General features: G+C 41.7%; 1 protein-coding gene across 1 annotated transcript in view; it reads right to left on the bottom strand.

Moving 5' to 3' along the window:
• Mamdc2 (MAM domain containing 2) overlaps positions 1–22,879 on the bottom strand; it is a 143,106-nt gene that overhangs the window by 18,959 nt on the left and 101,268 nt on the right. The window contains exons 8-11 of the mRNA XM_005352069.3: positions 21,674–21,817; positions 18,489–18,754; positions 3,668–3,761; positions 1,075–1,227 (exon numbers count right to left, since the gene is read on the bottom strand). Coding sequence (XP_005352126.1) covers positions 1,075–1,227; positions 3,668–3,761; positions 18,489–18,754; positions 21,674–21,817 — 657 coding nt within the window. The remainder of the gene's footprint in view (positions 1–1,074; positions 1,228–3,667; positions 3,762–18,488; positions 18,755–21,673; positions 21,818–22,879) is intronic.

Below are 22,879 nucleotides of genomic sequence, written 5' to 3' on the forward strand. Positions count from 1 at the left end.
CTGAATGAGAAATGTAAGTTTTTTATTTGGACTAGACGTTTTAACATGCCTGAATTATGACTGTTTTAATACCTCAGAAGAACTGGAAGTTAAGGAATTTACCAAGGAGTGGGGAAAAAAGTCTTCAGGATATAACTGAAGTGAATGATGGAAAGAAAAATAAAGCCATTTGTGGTTGAGGTCTACCAAGTTGGACTAATTCAGTAGAAAGATTACATACATTGTATGTTGATTCAGGGTATTTGGTCATAGATTTATCTTGAGGCTGGTCATAAGGTAAGCACAGTATAACTCAGCATATCCTCCTGACTTTTCTTTAGGGACCCTGAAGCTTAGTGTCAAGGATCTCTGTGGGTTTAGTTCAGGGTCAGTTTTCCTTCTTTGAACTTAAGTTGTGTCTTAACTGATATACTAAATGGGCATATCTTGCCACTGATTGTTTTTACTTGCTGATAGACAGTAGTAACAGGATGATCAATCTTGAGTTTGTCCTAGGATACTTTACATACTCTGTGTTGAAATCATACTCCTTAGTCAGGCATGGTGGCATACATCTACATCCCTGAGTTCTCAGGAGGCTGAGGCAGGAAGATCCTGAGTTCCACGCCAGCCTGAATAAGATCTTGTCTGTGGGGTTGAGTGAGGGAGATAGATAATGTGAACCTGATTGTCTATACCTACAGCTTTCTGCCCCCCCCCCCCGCTTTATCCCAAGAGCACAGTGAATCAGAATTCACAGATGAATGGAGTTGAACTTACCTGCATGTTCCCAATCTGCCTGTCCATTTATATACTAATCCTCAACTCCAACTTTGATTAACTTCTTTGTCCCTTTTGTGCTTCTTTCAGTTTTTAAAACCTAGTTCTAAATTATCTTTGCAGCATTATACATTAATCAGTATTATAAACATAAAAGATGATTTTCCAGTAAACTGATTAAAAATTTCACGCGTTTAGACTCACGTGTAGTTTATTCTGGTCACAAGACGTGAACCTGCACACTCAAAATGCAGTAAATGACCGCTGGTTGCCAAGTTTTGTTCTTAGGAAACAGCACCATGTGGCATAACTCACCTACCCCAGTAGTGTGATCTCCCTTTGGTCCTGTGTAAGAGGTGGGTGTTTCTCCTCTCCCCCTGTGCCAGCTGCTCCGGTTTCTTTTCTCCTGTGTAAACGCACATTCATCTTGATCGAAAGTGCACTCTCCAGGTGGAGGTGGAAGTCTCTCTGCAAGGAAACACCAGGTGTTGCAATTGCGGAGACAGTCGATGAATATGTATAGTCTCATGGCTCCTAGCAGCCCACATTGCATGTCTGAGAGGTGTCTGGCCTTATGTCAAGCCTATGGGGAGGCAGACCCCCACAGGTGGCTTACGAAGCCTTTCCTCCAGATAACCTGTGCTCCATCATGGGTCCTATCCTGACACAAAATCAGAAATCTAGATCTGAAATATTGGGTTACTTTGAACAAGATCTTCCCGAACTTGGGAATTTGTTTGAGCAGAATTGCAAAGCTCTGGAAATTGGAGATGCAGTGCCTCCAGCACCTACTTATATCCATATCCCCAGTGAAATTTTCAATGACAGTCTGTATTTTATGTTTCTCTTGTCTTTTATTTTACATACAGTGCTAATTAATGAAGCCTCATTCCCTGTTATATGCCCTGAGTGTGGCTATTCGTAGGACTCAGAAACCAAGGGTCTGAAAGCAAGGTGTCTTTCTTTAAATTGATTTTCTAACAGTGGGAGCAAACACAGAGCCCGTGTAAGCTGTGAGAATGTCTGCCACTGAGCAAGGCCACCAGCCCAAATGCAGTTTGCAATTATTCTCCAGTATTAGAGTGTTGCTACGCATTGGCTATTTGTTAAAGAGATGAATACCGAGGATCTTGGAGGTATGTATTGTTCACTCACTGCCTGCCATGTCTGACATGCTGCTAGCTTCCATGACTTACTTACTTTATTTATTTATTTATTTATTTATTTATTTTTACTGTCATCAATGCTTAGTCTGATGTAAGACAAAAATAAAAGGTAAATTATAAAGAAATGACTGGGAGGAGCTCATTCTGGAGTCTGGCTGAAGTCTCAAGCCAGCCAAGAGTGGAGGATTTGACACACTTCTAGAACTATTTTAAATAATAATGCTAAAATAGCAGGGAGCCTTGCTTAAGATTTGTGTATGACTTAAATTAGTCTTATTCCATTTCCAGATGCAATCATGTTATGTTCTGAGACTCTCACACACAAGATTATAAATTTAGTTTGTAGACAAAATATGTCCCAACCCCCTTGCAACTAATATAGTAAGGAATCCTTCAACACTGTGGCTTTGTCTTCTTAACAGTCCTTATGTTTATCAGTACACATTAGAAACCACATTAGAAAAAGAAAAAATCCCTAGAAACCCTTTTAACAATGTAACTCCAGAAAGCCACCAAAATTCTCTATATGACTATGGAGGCTCTCTCTTGAGAAGCCCCACAGCCATGTCTTGGGTGTCTACTGTCCTTTTCCTAAGCATCTCGTTGTGTTGACACTAGAACTTAAATCCGTGTTTAAACCTTTTCTTAATAAGTTCCAATTTTGCTTCTGATTCATTCGGAAATTCTTTCCTGAGGTATAGAAGCCTGAGCTGAGGTCTTTGAAAAAGCCATCGCATCCTCATCTCAAGGCTCAGGGATCATTGTGAAAGTACAGGAGCAAAGATGTAAGAGCAGCATCTGGAGATGACTGCAACAGAACATCTTCTGGACACAGCACATATGAACTCACAACACATATCAACTCACATATGAACTGCACATATGAACTCACAACAGTTGTGACAACGTGAACAAGACCTGTGTACATCCAAGCCGGGCTAAATCTCAGCATGCATAGGTGCGTCAGGCACACAATCCTACCCCTCACAATAGATAGCTACTGGAAAAGGAAGGATCAGATTTATCTAAGTGTATAACCCTTCACAAGTTGACCATGTTTCAGTGGAAGAACACACTTCCAAGGATATTTTGGGCAGCACAAATGGCCTTGATGGGTTTAGATCCCCCCCCCCCCAAAGCTAGGTGAATGAGGGAAAGAGAGTAGTTCTGGGAAGACTTGGGAAGGTAAATATGATCAAAACAATGTTGTACAAAATTTACAAGTAACTAAAAAATAAAACAAATAACCATCAGGCTGCTATAAGCAGCAACATAAGACTGTCACCTGTTGCTGCTGTAGGGTCTATTGTTCTCTGTCATTTAGAACATATCAACTTTATCAAAAGTTTAATGGTATATGTCTCACAAGTATTTGTGAAATAGCAACGTCATCAGTATTACTTGAAAATGTGTATTCTCTAAGGGTACAGTGATAATAGGGCACTTGTTTTTAAAGTGTTATTTGGAGGCAGTTAATAAGCTAGGGAATGTATATGCATTGTCCCCAACATTCTAATTTGCTGATTTTCCTTACAATGAGGAAAAGGAGACAAGCCATACATAGAAAACCCCACAGAATACTGGCACCTTCATTTCCAACTTGTAGAATCGACTACAAAGCTCTGTGTCTATTAAGAAAAGCAAAGGATGGAAAAGTATGGATCAAATGTTTGAGGTCCTTAGAGGAGCTGGAAATGTTCATCATAGGGCAGGGAGACTGAAGTGACTAATAGTCCCCTTACCTGGAGACCGGCAGTTTCCCAATTGTATGGTAATGTCATCCAACGCTACAAGTCCACAGTCCCAAAAGCTTTTGCATAGGCTCATAAAAACCACCTGTAATTCATAAAAATAATGAATCTTGTTAGCTGAAAATGGAAACCCTTCAACCTGAGATTTCCTAAACACAACAGACCTGCACAAGCAATTTGAAACACCTTCTCATTGCCTGTATGAGTAACAGGATCCAGTGGCATGAAGAACGGCTACCATTGGTAAACTCCCCTGGAGTTGCGTTCTTTGAAGCAAAGTTGACTTCATAAAAAATACCGTGTATATGAATATAAAAACTAGAGGTGGTATTTCAAGATTGGCAGCTGCTATGAGGAAAGCAAGCAATTAGCTAGGTGATAGAGAAAAGCCCCTTAGGTTTTAAGTATCTTCCCTTGATAATCCCCAAAGTGGTGGTTGTTTCTCAAGCATCCTTCAAATGTTTCCAGTACAAACATTATTGTTGAAAGAACTGCCTAGCAGTGTTCTTTATTTACACTATGAATAAAGTCCCATTGGCCACCCACCCAGAGACTTCTGCTCCATTTCCAAGACAAAGGCGAATAAAAGCCCTAACATGGTTATTATTAAATTCAGTGTGTGTGGGGAGGATGAGGGAGAGAGAGGGAGAAAAAAAGAGAGGGAAGGGGGGGGGGGAGGGAGGGAGAGAGAGAGAGAGAGAGAGAGAGAGAGAGAGAGAGAGAAAGAGAAAGAGATTGATTTTGATTTCTTACTATTGGGCCAGTTTAAAAGGCTGTGTTTCAGATATATACTGCCCAAGCAGAGTTCCCTAAAATATTATGTTGCATTTTCACTGTAGTTGATCAAGCTGCTTCAAATATGTAGTTTAATGTTTAATTAGTGTGGGTTAGTATGGTCCATATTCTGTCTCCCAGCTGCAAATCTCTACGCAAGTGGAGAAGACAAAGGCTGACACACAGCAGCTGAAATTCTACTTAGGATTAATGAGAAAACTCAACTGTCTAGGTTCTCCTATGCCAAATGTTGTGGTTTGCTTTTATTTCTGTGTGCCATTAGTGGGGTCCTTTTGCTCAAGATGGTCAGATTTATTAAAAGACAGGATTTATTTTAAGAGAAAAATCTTAGCTCACGTGACATCTTGTCACTATGCAAGCTATAAAAACATCCTAAGCCAGTCTCCCCAGAGGAAGCTCTAATTGCCTGATGTGTGAATGTTCCCAGACTCTGTGTTCATATTCTTTTATAAATAGGATAGCTAAGAGATAGAAATGTTTATCTCTGTGGATTTACACAGAACAAAACAAAATAGGGTGACTTTTATGGCTCTTTTTGTAAGCTTCTGTGACTCTTTCTTCTGGAGAGATTGTAGAGGTTATCTATATGGTAGAGAAAATATTTTACTTTCTAGATTCCTGCCTTTGGGGAGCAAAGATCTCTATCTTCACTCCCAAACAGTGTTACATTCTATTAGCATTTTATTGTTATATTAGAAGGAATGCATTGATAGGCCTCATGATTTACCAAATTAATTGTGCTACACAGAGGGGAAAAACGGCTTTTTCCCCTTTTGTCAGCTTTAAAGTCCGTTTTTCACAAGTACACTGGAAGAGTACTTTTGCAAAATGATCCATCCTCTAAATCTGTCCCTGTGGAAAGCCCAAACACTTTGCATAGCAATGCATTCTAAAGATGGGAAATATTAGCATGCTTTTATATCTTGACTATGGCGCTATTTTATAGTGACCATTAAGCCAAAAAGCATGCAGGCGGGCAACAGATGAAATAGCCTAAAATTTCAAAAGGAAAGAAATAAACTAGAATATAGCAGTCTGAGAAATAGTTGATCATTAAATCTGAGTGCTATGGAAATTATTCAGTGCCACAGATACTGATTTAATGCTAAGTTAAAAAGCCGATTAAAAGAAAACAATCTCCAATTCATCTAAACTAATAGAAGAGGCCTAAAAAATTTAATAACTAAATAATTATTATGTTAGGCTCATAAAATTATAGTTATTTCACAGTTTACAGTTGAAGAAAAGAACAAGAGCATCTATAACAAAAATGTAGAATAATGTTTGTGATGTACCTAGATGGCAGGGGTTTGCCTAGCATTTGCAGGACCCTGGGTTCAATTCCCAGCACAATATAGAAACAAAAGTAGAATCATGTGCTAATATTTACTCTAGACTAGTGTTATGTATATGACAGCCTATGGGCAGAAATTATATTTAAATTAAAGCTATTCAGTATTGCTAACTACATGACAAATTATTCAATACAGTAGCAAAATGCAGCCAAGTGCCTAAATGAATTGAACCAACAGATAAATAACATTTCCTAATTGCAAAGAGTAACATTGAATGGACTTCTTTGATTACTTTTCCATACCAAATCACATACTTGGCTTCTTTTTTAGTCATGCCAATTATGTTGAACAAACTACTAAATATGTTTGGAATAACACCAGGTTATCTCTACTTCAGATTTTTCCACATGTAAAATACTAGCTGGCCCGCGGGTCATTCTGTCTAAACACAGACCGCCCCCCCCCCAAACCCATCATCTACTAACTTAATTCAAGCTAAGGCCTCAAACCTTAAATTTGTTTGGCAGTTTTCTGTCAGCATTCCAGAAAATAAAAGAAGTATAACAAGATCACTTTGCTCAGTCTAGTAGCTGGCATTCTCCACCGAAGCTCTGGTAACACTAAGCACTATGCTTCTTGTAGGCTACTTGGTATGGAGAAGCTATTTGTAGGTAGCTGGTAACTGAAAGAGTGGCTGACTTACCCTGTATTGACTTTGTCCAAGACAAAAGAAAAATTAACCTGGTGCTTGCTCTTAAGAACTCTCTCTGTGGATACTGGAACTCCCATGTTTCTTACAGTATTATTTACAATAAACACATTTATAGACTCAGTCTAAGTGTCTAGCTAAAGATAAAAAAAGAATACATACACAATGGCGTTTTTATCTATAAAGAAGAATGTAATTGTGACATTTGTTGGGAAATGGATGGAACTGGAGCTCATCATGCTAACTGATATAGGTCAGACTCAGAAAGATAAATACCACACATTTTCTCTTATATACAAAAACTACATCTGTGAGCCATGAAAATAAAAGGAGACTACATGGAAAGAGAGAAGGGGAGCAGTAAGAAGGAGACAACAGGATAACTGGGGCTTATGATCAAGGTACCTTTTACATATGAACAAAAACACCACAAAGGCAGGTGAGTCTTAGCGAGTTTGCGGCTAGTCTGACATGCAGAGTGAGTTCCAGGATAGCTAGGGTTGTTACCCAGAGAAACCTTGCCTCAAACAAACAAAGTTCAACAACCCATTAGTTTGTACAATGAATATCCACTAAAAACCCTTTGCATATGGGTTGAGATAAGACTGTGTCAAAGGATCAGCCATAATCTAAATTCATGAGAGGATTAATCTCTCATTTATAGAGTTAAAATCCCAATGTTTATATCAATTTCAGTAATATTTCGAAGAGAGTAAATCATCTCTAAAAGGTGGGAAATAAACCTTAGTCCAAGTATATATTAAAATGTATTGAAGAAGGAGAAAGATGAAGAACAGTGTTTCCTAGACATGAAGTTGGATGGCATCTCTTAGACAGGTGTCCCGGGCTGTACAGGATAGATAGCTCAGAAGTTAAGTCTAGTCATACTCATTAAATCAGTGTGTTTCAAGTGCCTGAAGGTTTCAGCCTTGGGTGTCACTAATGCTTGAGAGTTAGTTTTGTTTTGATGGAGAATATTCATCCTTGAGGAAGCCTCTCTAGACTAGCTTTGGAGAGCTACATAAATATTCTTGCAAATAATATAGTTAAGTAACAACAGATATTACTATTTAACTTGGTCTTCATTGTGCTAAGAAAAAATACCGCATATGTTCTTTTATTCACAACGGGGTGTTTCAGTCTCAGTGCTATTGATATTTAAAGCCAACTGACTGTTCATTGTGGGTGCCCTGGGTCCAGTAGTATGGCCCACAAAATCCTCTCTCCAGCCTCAACTTTTAGGGCTTTGTTATTCCAAGTCCTTTCACCCCAAAACTGTACTAGTCAGAGGACGATAGAATTGCCTCTATGCTTCATCTTTTTTTCATTTTGAAAAAAAAATTTTTCTACTCTCTAGAAACAAAATACTAATACTAAGCAGAAGAACTTAGGAGGGAACTGAGCAAGCATGACATGAGGTAACGATGAGGAGAGGGTCTGTGTGAAAACCTACTCCTGGCTGTGTTAGTCAAAGGGGCCAGACTGCCCCTAAGATAGTCAAAATCTTGGTAAGTTCTTGGTTAGAACACTGTGAGTAGGGTAGGGTGGGGAGGGGCCAAGAGAAATAGTTTTATCAGGAATCCATTTAGCCAAACCACATCAGGCTGTTTTAGAACAACTATCCATTTTCACTTCAGAGGTGTCAAAGTGCAAATACTAGCCAACACAATGAATAGGATTTGGAAGATGAAGGAGATCAGGTTTTGTAAAGAGCTGTGGAATACAGTAAAACATGGCTCTGTTGAGCTATTAACAAGGGTTGTCTTTGTTAAAGAGCTAACCTGGCCAAACTGCATGGTTTCTCAGTGATGTCTAATGACCTTTCTGTAGCCTGTTTGATAGACTGCAAGCTGAGTTGTTGAGCCACCAGTGGGTAAAGTTAGGTCCCTATTTAGAATGTGAAGGACAACTTCCATAAGTGATCTTCAGATGAAAACATTTCAATCCTCTGCCAGCAAAACCTTAAGTAAGCCATGTCCATCAAGGGAGTTCAGTTATTTCTTGTTATCAGTAATGGGCCTCAACTTCAGATCCCAGGTTAAACTGAAACGTTTCTTCTCATGATGCTAAAATCCTTTGAAATAATTTCAGAGATGTATTTGGGTGTGTTGGTTACAGAGTTGGTGGAATTAGTCACAAAATTACTATGATATACACAGAGAAATTCTAGAACCCTTCATTAAAATGCTGTGGACACAAGAAGAGTGTGGAACCCCTAACATCATTGCACTCTTTTAAATGATTGACAGTGTCAGTGTGTTTGATTCTGAGAACTACAAAAGCCCCAGGAAAACAACACAGATTTCAAAATGAAGATACTTGGCAGGAACAAAGGAATTTTTCACTAATTTATAAGAACAAGCTTAGTGGAATGGCACCTGGAAAAGTGTGTGAGATTTAAACAGTCTTAGATCCCGGCTATATTTTAGGAAATTGTTGCTAAATCGTAACAGCATGACTCTTGCAGATGCTATATTTGGTTTGCGTGTCCCACAAAGGACCATGTGTTTTTAAACAACTCTTTCGCTGACCGATGCTTTCTTCTTAAAAGACCCAAAAAGACCCATCTGGTTTTCTTTTTTCTTTCTGTAAAGACTCATATGATTTAATACAACTTTTAGCATTGACAAACAACAAAGATTGATCAGCTTCCAGATTTCCCCAGTGTAAAAAATCTTTATTCATACAGGCCTTCAGTTTGAGACAGAGGGCATGCTGGGATAGAATGCAGGCCATAGCCATTTTTTCATCTCTCTTTGGGTGGTAAATATGCAAATCTTGCAATTCATTGATTTTAAAACTCTGCACGAGTTTTGGATCTTCCTGCCACTGTAAAGTGGGGGACAGGTAGAAGAGGCTCCAGAATCTGTCAGTTTTAGGGCAAGACAAGGGCAGTTTCTGATTCAGATCCATAGGACAGCAAGCTGCACATCCCAAGCACGAAACACAAGACCCTTGCCATCTCAGGGACAGGAAAAATTATACCACTTTGCTCATTCTTTCCTTCCCCTGTAGCTGCTGAAGAAGACTGCACTCAGCCCTAAACAGGATGCCTCCATCAAATCTCTCCTCTCAGGGCTCAAGAAACACTCTCACCCCTGTCCCCTACCCACACACCACCCTGCAGAAAGGGAGCAAAGAGAGTGTAAGAGTCAGAGGGGATGAAGAATGCAAAAAAAGTCCTCTAAATCAATACAAACTCACAGAGACTGAGGCAGCATGCCCAGGGACTGCATGGGTCTGCACCAGGTCCTTTGCATATATATTATGATATCTAGTTTAGTGTTTTTATGTGATTGCTGAGTGTGAACAAGTGGGTCCCTGATTCTTGTATCTTCTTTTGGGCTCTTTTCCTTCGGTTTGTTTACTTTGTATAATTCCAATGTGCTAGTTTTTGTTTTATCATATTATGATATATATTATATTATATTATATTAATTATTATTGATTAGAAACCTGTTTGGAGCTGGAGAGATAGCTCAGAGGTTAAGAGCACTGGCTGCTCTTCCAAAGGTCCTGAGTTCAATTCCCAGTAACCACATGGTGGCTCACAATCATCTGTAATGAGATCTGGTGCCCTCTTCTGACCTGCAGGCATACATGTACACAGAACATTGTATACATAGTAAATAAAACAGAAAAGAAACCTGTTTGTTTCTAATGAGAGACAGATAGTGAGTGGGTCTAGATGGGAACAGAGGTGGGGAAGACCTGGGAGGAGGTGAGAGAGGGGAAACCATAATCAAGATATATTATGTGAGAAAAAGAGCTATTTTTAATAAAAGGGAAATAAAATAAAAATATAGTTCTGAAAGACTTGATCTTAGAACTTCCCAGTTAAAGAGCTCTGGGCCTGGACTTTATACCAAATATTTCAGTCATACATCTAAAAGTTTTCAGAGTTGGGGCTCCAAAAGTATTGTGCTTACCTGTCCCAGCTACTTTGAACTAAAGGACACTGGCAGGGCCTCAGAAGTCAACTTTCTTGTCCCTCTGAAGGAGAGTTAGAGCGGCAAAGGTAGACTAGGAAAGGAAAATGGGCTTCCTAAGATGGCTGCTTATTGTTCCCAGAAAACCTTACAAAGAGAAAGATGGGAAGGCACTGGGGAGAGGGGGCATTTAAACAGGATCAGTATTGGAAAGGGAGGACCCAGAGGTCTCAGGAAGTATCCGAGCCAGCTACCATCTAAAAGACTCCAGGTTTGGGCTTCTTTCATCTGGAATGCATGCAGCTTTCCCTTTCCCTACAGCTTGCTCTTCTGTCCTTTCTGGGGGCTCAATTCTTTGTTCCTTCTAGGGAATGAACTCAGCAACCCTCTAGACAACTGCAGACACCCCCGTTATACCTTTGTCTTTTTGTCTCCAGGTCCGTCCAAAAACAGTCTGTAGAGACTACAATTTATTTTCTCTAAGGGAGATGATGAAAGTTAGACTCCCCTTCCCCCACAGATACCATCATAAAACATAGAAACATTGCCCTAATCTTTACCATCTTCTGCTGTAGGTGGCCATGCAGAACTTCTCTGACCCACCTTACAGGTCAGAGAGTAGGTTATACACCCCTCCCACTTCAGAAGGGCTCCGGACTGTGCTTGGGAGGACAATCTGCTCCAAATGAGGAGACTGTGAGTGTTAAGGTTCTGTTCCTGCTCTCCACCTATTGCCATCAGTACATTCTTTTTACCCACTAGTATATCTATACGGCTGTCCATGCGGCACGGAGAGCCTGTCCCTGGATCCTCAAGGCTTTGTTTCTAAGGGCTCCCACATCACACAAAACTTGGATTGGGGGCTCACATTAGTCTTATCAATCTCTTGCTGACTTGAGGTTTGTAATAGGAGGTTGTCATGAGGAGAGAAAGTGCAGGTACCACGCTTCCGTGCTTGCCCAGCCCTGAGTGCTGGAGAACAGTGTACTCAGAGAGCTGGCTAACCGGGACCCAGCGGTGACTCTTCTGGCTTCCCAGCTCCTCCTCCTCACCACGATGCTCTTCTCTCCCTTACTTGGTACTGTTACCTTTCCACTCCATCTTTCCATGATCACTTTAGGAAAGAATTTCCAAATCCCTGATCCTTCATCCTACAACCTCATCATCATGTCCCCTTCATACTTCCTTTATGTTGAGAGCAAAGCCTGAAACCAATGTTATAGCCTTTACACTGGGGACACAGATGACCAGTTTTACACAATATGAGACATCCGAACAGAACATGAATGTGAGATCTCCAAAAGTGAGTGTTAGACAAAGAAAAGATAGCATCTTTGTTGATATTTCAGAATCTAATTTCATATTCTAATAATGAGAGGATATTATATATAATGATATCATAAACCCTTTGTCACTGATGAGAGACAGATGTGGATGTTTTTCTGTTTTGCACATATATTCATGCATGTGTGTATATACATGTTTGTGTGTGTGTGTGTGTGTGTGTGGGTGTGTGTGCACCTAGAGCCCAAAGGTCAAAATAATAACTTCCTCTGTCTCTCTTCATATTATTTTTTGCGACATGGTCTCTGTTTGAACCTGGAACTTACCAATTAGCTAGAATGGCTGGCCAGTGAGCTCTGGGGATCTGTCTGTCTCCACCTCCTCAAGTACTGGGGTTCCAGAGATATGATACCATGCCCAGCTTTTCTGTGGGTGTTGGCAAGCTCAGCTTAGGCCCTCATGTTTTCATGGCAAGTCCTAACTGAACCATGCCCTCATCCCTGGCGTTCCTGCTTCTCGTGTATACATCTCAGGCATATGAACTGGACATGCAGGGACCACAGAGAAATGACTGCTGAACTTGCCTAAAGGTGAGATGATCCTTTGGGGTTCCTGCTTCATGAACGAGTCTGCCAGAAATTCTGCAGGACACAGAAGAAAGTGACTGACAAATTGCCAATATAGGTAGAACTGTCTTTGAAATTTCCTGCTTAATGGAAAAGTTTGCCTGATACTGTGGGCCTGTAGACTGAAGATGGATGCCCCAATGGTACAGAAGAACTTTGGGTGACTGTCCAGGCAGTGAGATGTCTCTGTCAGTTCTAGAGTTTTGGAAGTTGTTTACCGTGCACTTTCTGTTTACTTAGGTAATATATCCTTCTGGAGTCTTTGATGAAGCTGAAGAATAGATAGTTATAATTTTCCTTAGTTATGATAAAAGATAAAGTACATATAAATATTGTAACTGTAATTCTTGTTTGAAACCTGTTTTGTTATATGTAATTTTACTATGTTAAAGTTAAAACCTTCCTTTTTATTTAAACAGAAAAGAGGAGGTGACGTGGGATTCCCTTCTGTATGCTGTGAATACCATCAGTTAATAAAGAAACTGGCTTGACCTGGGGGCAGAATAGAGGTAGGCAGGGAAAACTAAACTGAATGCTGGGAGAAAGAAGGCAGAGACAACAGATACCATGGAGCTACCCGATTGGAAAGACATGAGCTGCCAGCTGGAACCTTGCTGGTGGGCCACGAGCCTCATGGTAAAATATAAAAGAATGGAAGTGGGTTAATTCTAGATGTAAAAGCTAGCTAGCAATATGAGTAAATGATTGGCAAAGCAGTGATTTAATTAATACAGTTTCTGTGTAGTTATTTTGGGTCTGAGCAGTCAGGAACAAACAAGCGGCCTCTTACAACACTTTCCTCCCCCCCCCCTTCCTGCTGCTATTTTCCTCCTCTCCTTAATCCTCTCTCTGGAAAGTGCCCTGTCATTAAGCTTTAACACTGGCGCACGCCTTTAATCCCAGCACTCGGGAGGGAGAAGCAGGCGGATCTCTGTGAGTTCGAGACCAGCCTGGTCTACAAGAGCTAGTTCCAGGACAGGCTCCAAAACCACAGAGAAACCCTGTCTCAAAAAACCAAAAAAAAAAAAAAAGCTTTAACACACCCTCACAAATTGTTCTTTTTTCCAGGTAACTTCCTAGATGCTCTCTACTCTGCAAAACACTGCGATGGTAGTGATGGGGGTGCAGAAGATATAGTTTTATGGTTCTTGAACTTTTGAGAATGTTTCTGAAACATTAAAAATACATTGTTTTTTAAAGAGAAAAGGGGCTGGGGAAATGGATCAACTTATAAAGTACTTGTCATGCATGCCTGAGGAACTGAACTCCACCTCGGTGACAACATAGAAAAAAACAACAACAACAAAAAAAAACGGGTGATGTGGGGAAGAACAGTTAGGTGGATCCCTGGGACTTGCTGGTCAGACAGTCTAATCAAATTGGTGAGCTCTGGGCTCAGTGAGAGACTGTTTTAAAAAATAAGCTGGCAAACAATTGAGAAATTCTCCTGACCACTGATCTCTGGCTTGCTTGTGCAAATGCACACACGTGCACACGCGTGTGCACACACATACACACACACACACACCTTTTCACCTCACGTATGTGCACATACACATACAAGCATACACATGCAAAATCTTGTAGAGCTCATGGTTGTATACATCTATGATTTATTTAAGAAAGTCTAATATTTCTAAAAATGACTTAACTCTGACCTCATTTTCAACACCTCACAGCAAAAAAAAAAAAAATATTCAGGATACAGAATTATCCATGCACTAAATAAGTACTGTAACCTAGAAAAACAACCTTTGTTCTTTCTTTCGATGTGCCTGTGTTGTGCTGAATTTAATTGTGCTAATTATGTGCCAGGAGACATACTACATACTTCACTAATCTCATGTGATACACAAATGACTTCACGGCAAGTACTACCAGATGCCCATTTTACACATGGGAGAAAAGAGAAGGCTACACAGATAAAGGGGCCACAAAACTAGCCCAGAGTAAGAAGCCATGAGTGACAGAGGGCCCTCAGCCTCGCACCGCAAGTTCTAACTCATTGGTCTGTTTTATCTGTGATTAACCACCTTGAATTCTGACCCCCTCTGGGAGCTGAACGTTTCTAAAACAGATCAATGGAGAGCCAGTTTAATAAAGCCCTGGATTTGCTTATTTACCTAACCAGAGCGTTAGGGCTACACTTTCCTTCCTACCTGATCTTGTCATTTGACATCAACCAACTGACTGGGTGACCAACAGGTACGGTATAAAAACAGCGTGGGTTCTGCAGTCAGTGAGTCCTGGATCCACTCTCATCCCTCCCATTTAAGTTCAGAGAAACAACAAGCCAAAGTTGCAGAAAACAGCAAAGTGTCCTCGTAATTGCAGTGAATGTGAGGATATTTGTGTGAGGGGGTGGCAAGTGAGACAGAGAGGACACATCTGAGTCGTGTTTTAGAGCTCTGACCAAATGGTCTTACTGGCAGTTTGAAGGAGATCAAGAAACTAAAAAGAACCAAGCCATTCTAACACACTGAGATTTCAGAGTCCTCCTCTGTAAATGGACTGTTGGGAGATGTTAGGGATTGGGAGTGGGAGGGCACACTTCTGGTCACACAGTAGGAAGATGTCAAGGATTGGGAGTGGAGAGCACACTTCTGGTCACACAGTAGGAAGATGTTAAGGATTGGGAGTGGGAGAGCGCACTTCTGCTCACACAGTAGGTGCTTGATAAAAAGCCACGTTTCTTCTGGTTTTGACCTGAGCTGATCTGGGACTCTCTAGAAGTCCCAGCAGGTTCATTTCAGAATCTTAGTCATAATAAATTCCAACTATTATAAAATGTATGCGAAGCTCAATATGCTCAGAAAAATCTCTTAAGCTCCCACCGGTTTAGAATAAGTTAAAATAAATATTGCATGATTAAACCATAGAAAGCAGCCAATAGAAGCTTCTAGACAACATGCAACAGCTGATAAGCATCCCCCCCCCAGCTTCCCGTGCCTATTTTCAGTGCTTTGTGACTTAACACGCTTTTCTAAATGTGAAGAATATTTGGAGAAACATACCCTCTGTGGACAGGAACCTCATGTGGGGAACAATCTCACAGGTTTGGTGTTATACTTCTCAAATACTTTTCTCAGAGGCATTGAAGGGTGCTTACACAAGAACTGCGCATTGAACTCTAGCTTCTTAGGGGTATGAAGAGTCCCATTCAGACCTGTGAACTTGCAGGGACATCTCCCAGCATCTCAGAGAGGGAGAACTGGGCATGGAACTCACACAAACACGCACGTGCCTAGATCTTTACCGGCTGAAAACCTGCTAGTCTACCAATCCTGGACTCAGTACAGTACAATTTCCAGTACTATAGAAAAACAAAAGAAAGCACACGGGCACTAAAAAGAAGAAGCCAAGGGGTTATGGCAAGAGAAGGGTTCACTGTTAATCTCCTACAAAACAGCAGACAGAGGGCAAGGAAGCCAAAAATGGCTTACAATTAGAGACAGAATAATTTAATTTTTGGAATTAACTTAAAGATTAATGTTCCTCACCTAAGCATGATATTGCACATCATTTAGAAATGGACAGATATTTTTAGTTGTTGCAGTGACCATAGAAGTTTAAAATCCAGGAATCTGAGGGATAGCTCTATGCAAAGCCAGAAATGTCTGCCTTATAATGTCAAGGGGACCTTTGCTAGGACAGCTGTTCAGATCAAGCTCAGTAGGAATGTGAGTGTGTGTTCCAGTCTGAACAATGCCCCAAAACAACTATATATTTGAGAAGGGCACAGAAAGCCAAGAAAAATTAGAAGAGTGAGGATTTATTCACCTTACAAGGTAGGTATAAATAAACACTATCTAAAATTTGACACAGAGGTATAGTTAAAGTTATGTTCTAAGAACCCAAATAAAAACGAAACTATGAGAAGTCCTTAACTTTTCATAGCAGAGAATCAGCAGCATAGTAAAAGTCAATGGAGGGAAACATTACAAATCTGGAAAGAAACTCCTCAGAAAAAAACAGGAGTAGAATTGGAGTTTGCACTCGGGGGAGAGGACAGTGAAGGAAACACTGACTCTTTGCTGTATCTCTTGTCTTAAGTAGCTTTCATGTGTGTAAACACATGGAAACCTAGCGTATAAACACATAAGTACACACACACACACACACACATACACACACACACACATATATGTATACCATAAGTAAGCAAGCTTCAATTCTTCTCCACTAACTGCACCCTCTTCCTCTCTGAGGAGCTAGTTCTGCCCAGCAGGAATCTTCTAGAACTAGGCCAGCTTCAAACAGACACCTGGAGGTTTGTGTGCTGGACTCTCGTTTGAGTCCATGAGCAGTTCCTCCCAAGAGCTGTAAGAACTCCTCTACCCTGACTGGGTCTGACTCCATTTTCCTTTCTGAGGAACTGCTCAGTGGCTGGATGTCTTGGTGCTCAGCTTCCAAAGAAGAAAAGGACAGAACCTCTGGGGCACCCTTATCTGCTAGGAGGCTCTTCTAGATTCCTGGGGATCAGGGAACAGCTTGGACTCTCTGTAAAGGACTAAGCAGATTCCTAAGCAGTCCAGCATTAGCCAGTAGAGGTGACAGAGGTGAGGAGGAGCAGGGGTTAGAAGCCGTCATGGCTTGAACTTTGACCCCTCCAAACACTAGGTCTGCCAAGTCTGGATGACATTATTTTCAACAACAATCAGTAGATCCACTTTTACAACTTTCTGAGCAATCATAGTGACATTCAGCGGGATAGTGACATTCAGTGGGATAGTGACATTCAGTGAATTTATCTCAGTCTTAAGCATCTCAATCTACTATCAAATGTGAACTCCATCTTGTGAGTAGGATCTGAGATTCATTTATCTTTATATCTCGTGCTTCAAATATATACAGAACAGATGATTGTTTAATAAAGGAACAGACACGTGGATGAACAAATAAATACATGTAAGCCAAATAAATAAAACAAAATTCTTGCTATATTTTTGTTTAAAAATCAGTAAGATTGAATTTAAAGCAAAAGATAAATTCTACATTCTGGTGAGTCCTTGAGTATGTGACACTGGGATGTGCATGTTTGTGTGTATGTGTTGTGATGGCTATTTGTGAGAATTAAATGATTGGAAATGGGCAAACATCTTAATTCTTTGAGATACTTAAGAGGTATAGAGAGGCCTGGGCTTTTCCAGCACTGATCCATCAAAGACGAAGTGCAAGTATCAAAGGACATTTATACAAAGAAAGATTCATTGAGCTCACATTTGGAATTGTCTAGCAACAAGATAAAGGATTATCTTGTCCTCCCATGGTATTAACCTTTCTTGGGGGGTTTGGAGTCGGGGTACCTCCTGGATGATGTGATGATCAGTTTATGCACCCATTCACTCAACAGTACATACAGAGCCCCACTGTTTGAGATGCCCTTGGAGGAAATGACCTTTGTCCACCCTCTTTGGGTCTCTCTCTTACACAGAGGACACTCAAGACAAATGTGTTAGTCTCCAGACAGGCCAAAACAAAACGAATTTTCCCACGCTGGTTTCCCATCTTAATTCACAGAACTTACTGCTTCTGTCAAGCTTCCTTGAGTTTATGAATGGGTAAGCTTGGGAGCTTATGGCCTTTCTTTTTGTATTCGCCTTGATTTATAGGGCTGTTTTTGTGTTCTTATTACTAACAAAATCAGCTGCTGATGGCTCCCTGTGTGTGTCTCTGAGTGGGGTCAGCTGGCTCTAGTGATCACCCAGTCTTTAGCCTGTGCTCTCTTAAGGCCTTGAGCGTTGACCTTAAAGCCACAGTGAAGACCCAGGCACAATGATCTCATCTTTTCAATTGCAGCATTGTGCATTGTGGGGAGGGAGAAGGGAGAGAGGTGGAGAGAGGTGGAGAGAGAGAGAGAGAGAGAGAGAGAGAGAGAGAGAGAGAGAGAGAGAGAGAGAGAGAGAGAGAGAGGAGGGAGAGGAGGGAGGGAGACAGGGAGAGAAACAGGGAGAGAGAGATTGTGTGTTCTTAGGTGGACATAATTCAGAAAACACAAAGGAATTGAAACTTAGCATGCAGCCGCCTGGGGGCAGGCTGTGTGTATTTTACGTACTAACACAGGTCTTAATCTGAACAGAAGAATAAGACACCATCAGCGGACAGTAACTAAACAGGAACTGCAAACGGATCTAGCAACTAAAACTGGACACAGGTAGCGCAGTTCTATTGTACCTTTGTGGGCATGGGCTTTTTAAAGCTGATTTCAGCTTGCATCCAAACACCCCTCGGGGACTCGAGCACAGACCAGATCTTCTCTTGAACCACATGGTTCTCTTCAAAGATATAAACCGCGAGGGTGTCGCTCATTTTCAAAAACCCGAAGATGGCGTAGTGAAAGCGCACACAGTACTGCATGTTCCCTGGTAACGAGGGACCGTAGAGCCTTCCAATGTAGCCAGGCTGGAACGTAAACTTAGTGTTGGCCAGCAGGTAATGCCCTGTGAGGGAGACAAAGCAGCAGCAAGGCAGAGTGAGAAGCACAGACTGTCAAGTGGAAACTCGCTAACTCAATGGGGTTTGACAGCAGAGACTACTTCCAGGGGCTTTAAACTAGAAAGATGCCTTTTCTTCTTTCTTTTTTTTTTTAAGATGCTTTTTCTTGAAGTGTGTGATTTAAGTGACAAAAAATATATAAAATCTATAAAATGTCCTTGTACCTCCATTGCAAATGAAATCTCTTGGAAATTCAATTAAACATCATGAGGCAGTATAGATCTTATAGTGCACAGACTCAGATTCATGGTATTAACTAGGATTTATGCTTTTTTTTATATCAGAAAATGAATGCATGAGCTTGGGACTGCTGACTGTCTGGCTCTCTCAGTTCCTGGTGCTGGGTCACACACACTCAGTGGCAGTCAAGAGCTCATTCCCAGGCTGTATCTGTAAGGTGGTGGCAAGACAGGTTGGCTTGGCATTGTTTGAGATTTCTGTGTCTGGGCAAAACCCACTGTTCTCTTGACCATAAATTAAACCCATCTCTGAGAAACCATGTTTTTACCCAGATGTGCCCTCCCAGGTACTGAAGCTGTGTTCAATTGTTCTAAATAGCATAAGGAAATTTCTAACAGCAATGGTTTCCTTACCACCAATCCTACTGCCCTTGTATTCAGCTTAAAACGGATCCATGTATGTGAAGCCAGACAGAACAGCTTTCCCCTTTTCTGATCCGTTCTCTGTGAGTTCACTTCAGCATTTGCTCGACAGTTTAGTTTCCCCAAACTATTTTAAAAATCTCATCCTTGTAAGAAGAGTCGGGGGCCTTGTTCCTTCCCCGACACTGGCCGGGCACGTGAGGACGCAGTGCAAGGACCGATGTCTGCAAGCCGGGAAGAACAGCCTCACCAGTCTGGATCCCAGACTTCCAGACTCATGAGTGTGACAAAAAGCAGCTGCTGTTTAATCCCCAGTCTGTGGTGCTTTCCTCTGGCAATGGACGAACACGGATGGCCGCCCAACAACCAGACCCTTTTGGAACCTGAATATCATCTTTCTCTTCTCCGCTCAAAGCCTTTCAGCGGCTTCTTATCTCCTCTATAGCTAACCCCCAGGGCTTGCTCTGGTCTGCCAAACCTGCCATCCATCCCTCTACCCCCCACCCCACCCCCACCAGTCATGCTGCCCCTTCTACCACACAGCGGGTGTGGCTGGCTCTCTCCACACCGAAAGACCTCACAGACGCTTGTCCTCTGCAGCTTCCCTAGAAGAGACCACTCCGAAATCTCCAACCCAAATCAGTTCCTTACTCTCTTCTCTCTCAGAGCACTGAAGGTCGTCAGGACAGAGCGCCTAAAGTGTGCCACTCTGGTACATTGGTTATTTTGAGCTGAAGGCATTTGAGGACAGTAGAGGCAGAAAGGGCTCTCTGCCTTCTCTGGCTTTCTATCTAAAGCAGGCCATAACATGTGCGGGGAGCAGGGTGCACATCCTGTTGAGGAAGTCAGTATTCGGAGACTGAGATTGTACCAGAGTAGATCCGTACCGACAGAGGCACAGCAAAGTCACTGTCTTTTATTAGTTTTCTCCCTAGATCTTCCCAGTCACTTTCTCACAATCTGCTATCCCTCCCTCTCGCTTGTCTCGCTGTTTTCCACAACTTTCTTTATTAAAGATGATACAGAAGCTTCCGGGGCCTATGTATTTTCCAGCCTTCATTTTCCCTGTGAAGGTTCCCATGTGCATGTAAAAATGTTTTATTAGAACGTTGCATTTTTCCTCTTGCTAACCTGACTCACGTCTGTTTAATTCTCAGCCTCAGCTACAGAAACTAAGAGAGAAAGGAACAAGTTTTCATCCTTTGCTACGCTTGGGATTATGTTCATCTGTATATATGTTATATGTTTATCTATCACTTCCTTTGCTCATTGCAATGGTTTTCAGCCAGGAGAGTGAGGTCCATGTCGGTATTTTATTTTCGCTGGGTTAATTTGCCAAAGTTTAGAAAAGGCTTTGTAGGGCCTTCATTTCCACCACAGATTAGACCATCTGTAAGAAAGCAATGTAAAACTATAGGCATAAAGTTGCAAGGCCCTTTCCAAGGTCACTTTGTGGCCTTTGTAAATGAGCACATCTAGAAATTTAGCTCCCTTAGTTTTGTGGCAAATTCATCATGGTACCCAGGACATAGATAAATAAATGAAACAAAACCGTTTAACCCCCTGCCTGCCCCGCGCCCCCGTGAGTGGGATTCCTGAGGATGTCATTAAAATACTTTCAATACTGAAGCAGCGCTCAGACCCTGGGCTCTGGGACAGATATGCCTATGCAATGTCCACTCAAATGTTTTTCACCATGATATTTATTATTGTGGCAGAATGCATAATATGCTTTTTCCCATCTCAACCATGTTAATAGTGTTATCCCTTTGGTGATTCGCTAAACTTTCATGTCGTTAACTTGCAGAGCCAGAGCAACCGTCACCATTCTTTAGTTCCCTGGCATTTTCATCATCCCCAAAGTAAACTCCATGGTCATTCCACAGCTGGTCTCCATCCCTGTCCCCGCAGCTCCTCCAACCACTAATCTGCCTTCTGGCGCTATGGATGCCTTTGTAGATGTCATGCAGATGAATCCAGTGGGGTTTTGTTTGTTTGTTTGTTTTAAAGTATTTGATCTGAAACAAAGAGCAAAGCAGTCTCCAAATATTTGTCTAATCAATGGACTGGCAAAGGCTTTGGGTAGCATAGCATCTTGGATGACAACTTAAAAATATTCAGTTACCACCAAGTGCCGCGTCTTCATTCTCATTGTTTTCTTTTCCTCTTTTTTCTTTCCCCCATTGCCTTCGCAGAAACAGAAGAGAAAGTGGTGTGTGAAACCCAGGCTGTGCGGCCTGACCTGACAGACCCGTGACTCACCTGCTCCTGTCGTGTGGTCCCCCGCCCGGTACATGTTCGGTTTCACTCTCACTCTGGTCCAACCGGGACCGTCTTTGTCTTGATAGAAGTTGCAGAGGTCTGTCTCAAAATCACAGCTAGTTTCCACAGCACTGAAAGGAAGCCCTGGGCAAACGAGAAGCAAAGCTAGAGTCAGCGTGGGCCTCTCTGAGGACTCCATCAGATAGCTGCTGGAGACAGCTACCATTGTGCCAGGGAGACCGATGAGGAGACACAGCAAAATATTTTTATACACGTATCAGGCTGGCAGGTTATCATCAAAACAGTGTTTTGACACGACAGGGAAATTGTTCTTTTCCTTTCTAAAAGGAGAGCAAGAAGGAGCTCTGATCATATTGTCTACAAAAATAAAAAAGTGCTAGGCTTCAGAAGGAATTCCCTTTGAGAATGTAGAGGCTGTGCGCATTTCCTCAAGCCTTTCAAACCGTCTCCTGCACAATTCAAAAGAAAGGAGAGGCTTTTAAGAGACACGCAAGTTCCAAGAGGTGTTTTAGAAATAGTCTTTTCCAGAGGTAATTCCTCTTTGTTGATTTATCTCTGCACATGGTTGATTGGCAGTAGCCGTAGGAGCTGCTCCACCAGAGGAAAAGCAGCCCTCAGCCGAAACCACAAGTTCAGAAGTCACACAAGGCCGACTGGTGGCTCCTGTTTTGACTTTGATGAGCTCTACCATTATTCATCATTGTTCCAAAGTATCACTTTGGCCCAGACTGTGGGACAGAATGGAATATGGAAGAATCCTGCTTCTTTGGGAATAACAGTTGTTCCTATTCACATGGGACTTGGAAGCCTTGCAGCTTAGCTTGCCCTGTGGGGTCAGAGGGACTGTGACCATGGAAGTCTGGGATGCTTAGTATAATAAGCCTAGTCTGAATGGTGAGATATACTGCTGGGACATGTTAAGGCCAGAAAGATAGAGGATGTGTTTTTGTATAGCTGAAAACCGTCTGTAGAGAAACTGTCATTCTGGAACAGTCAACTGGCGTCACAGGGCTCTGAAGGACAAGACCAAGTTCTCAGCTAATTTTCTTTTTTTTTTGTTTTTTGTTTTTTGTTTTTCGAGACAGGGTTTCTCTGTGGCTCTGGAGCCTGTCCTGGCACTAGCTCTGTAGACCAGGCTGGTCTCGAACTCACAGAGATCCGCCTGCCTCTGCCTCCCGAGTGCTG

Source organism: Microtus ochrogaster, chromosome 8 (genome assembly GCF_000317375.1).
Source record: "Microtus ochrogaster isolate Prairie Vole_2 chromosome 8, MicOch1.0, whole genome shotgun sequence".
Lineage (NCBI taxonomy): Eukaryota > Metazoa > Chordata > Mammalia > Rodentia > Cricetidae > Microtus > Microtus ochrogaster.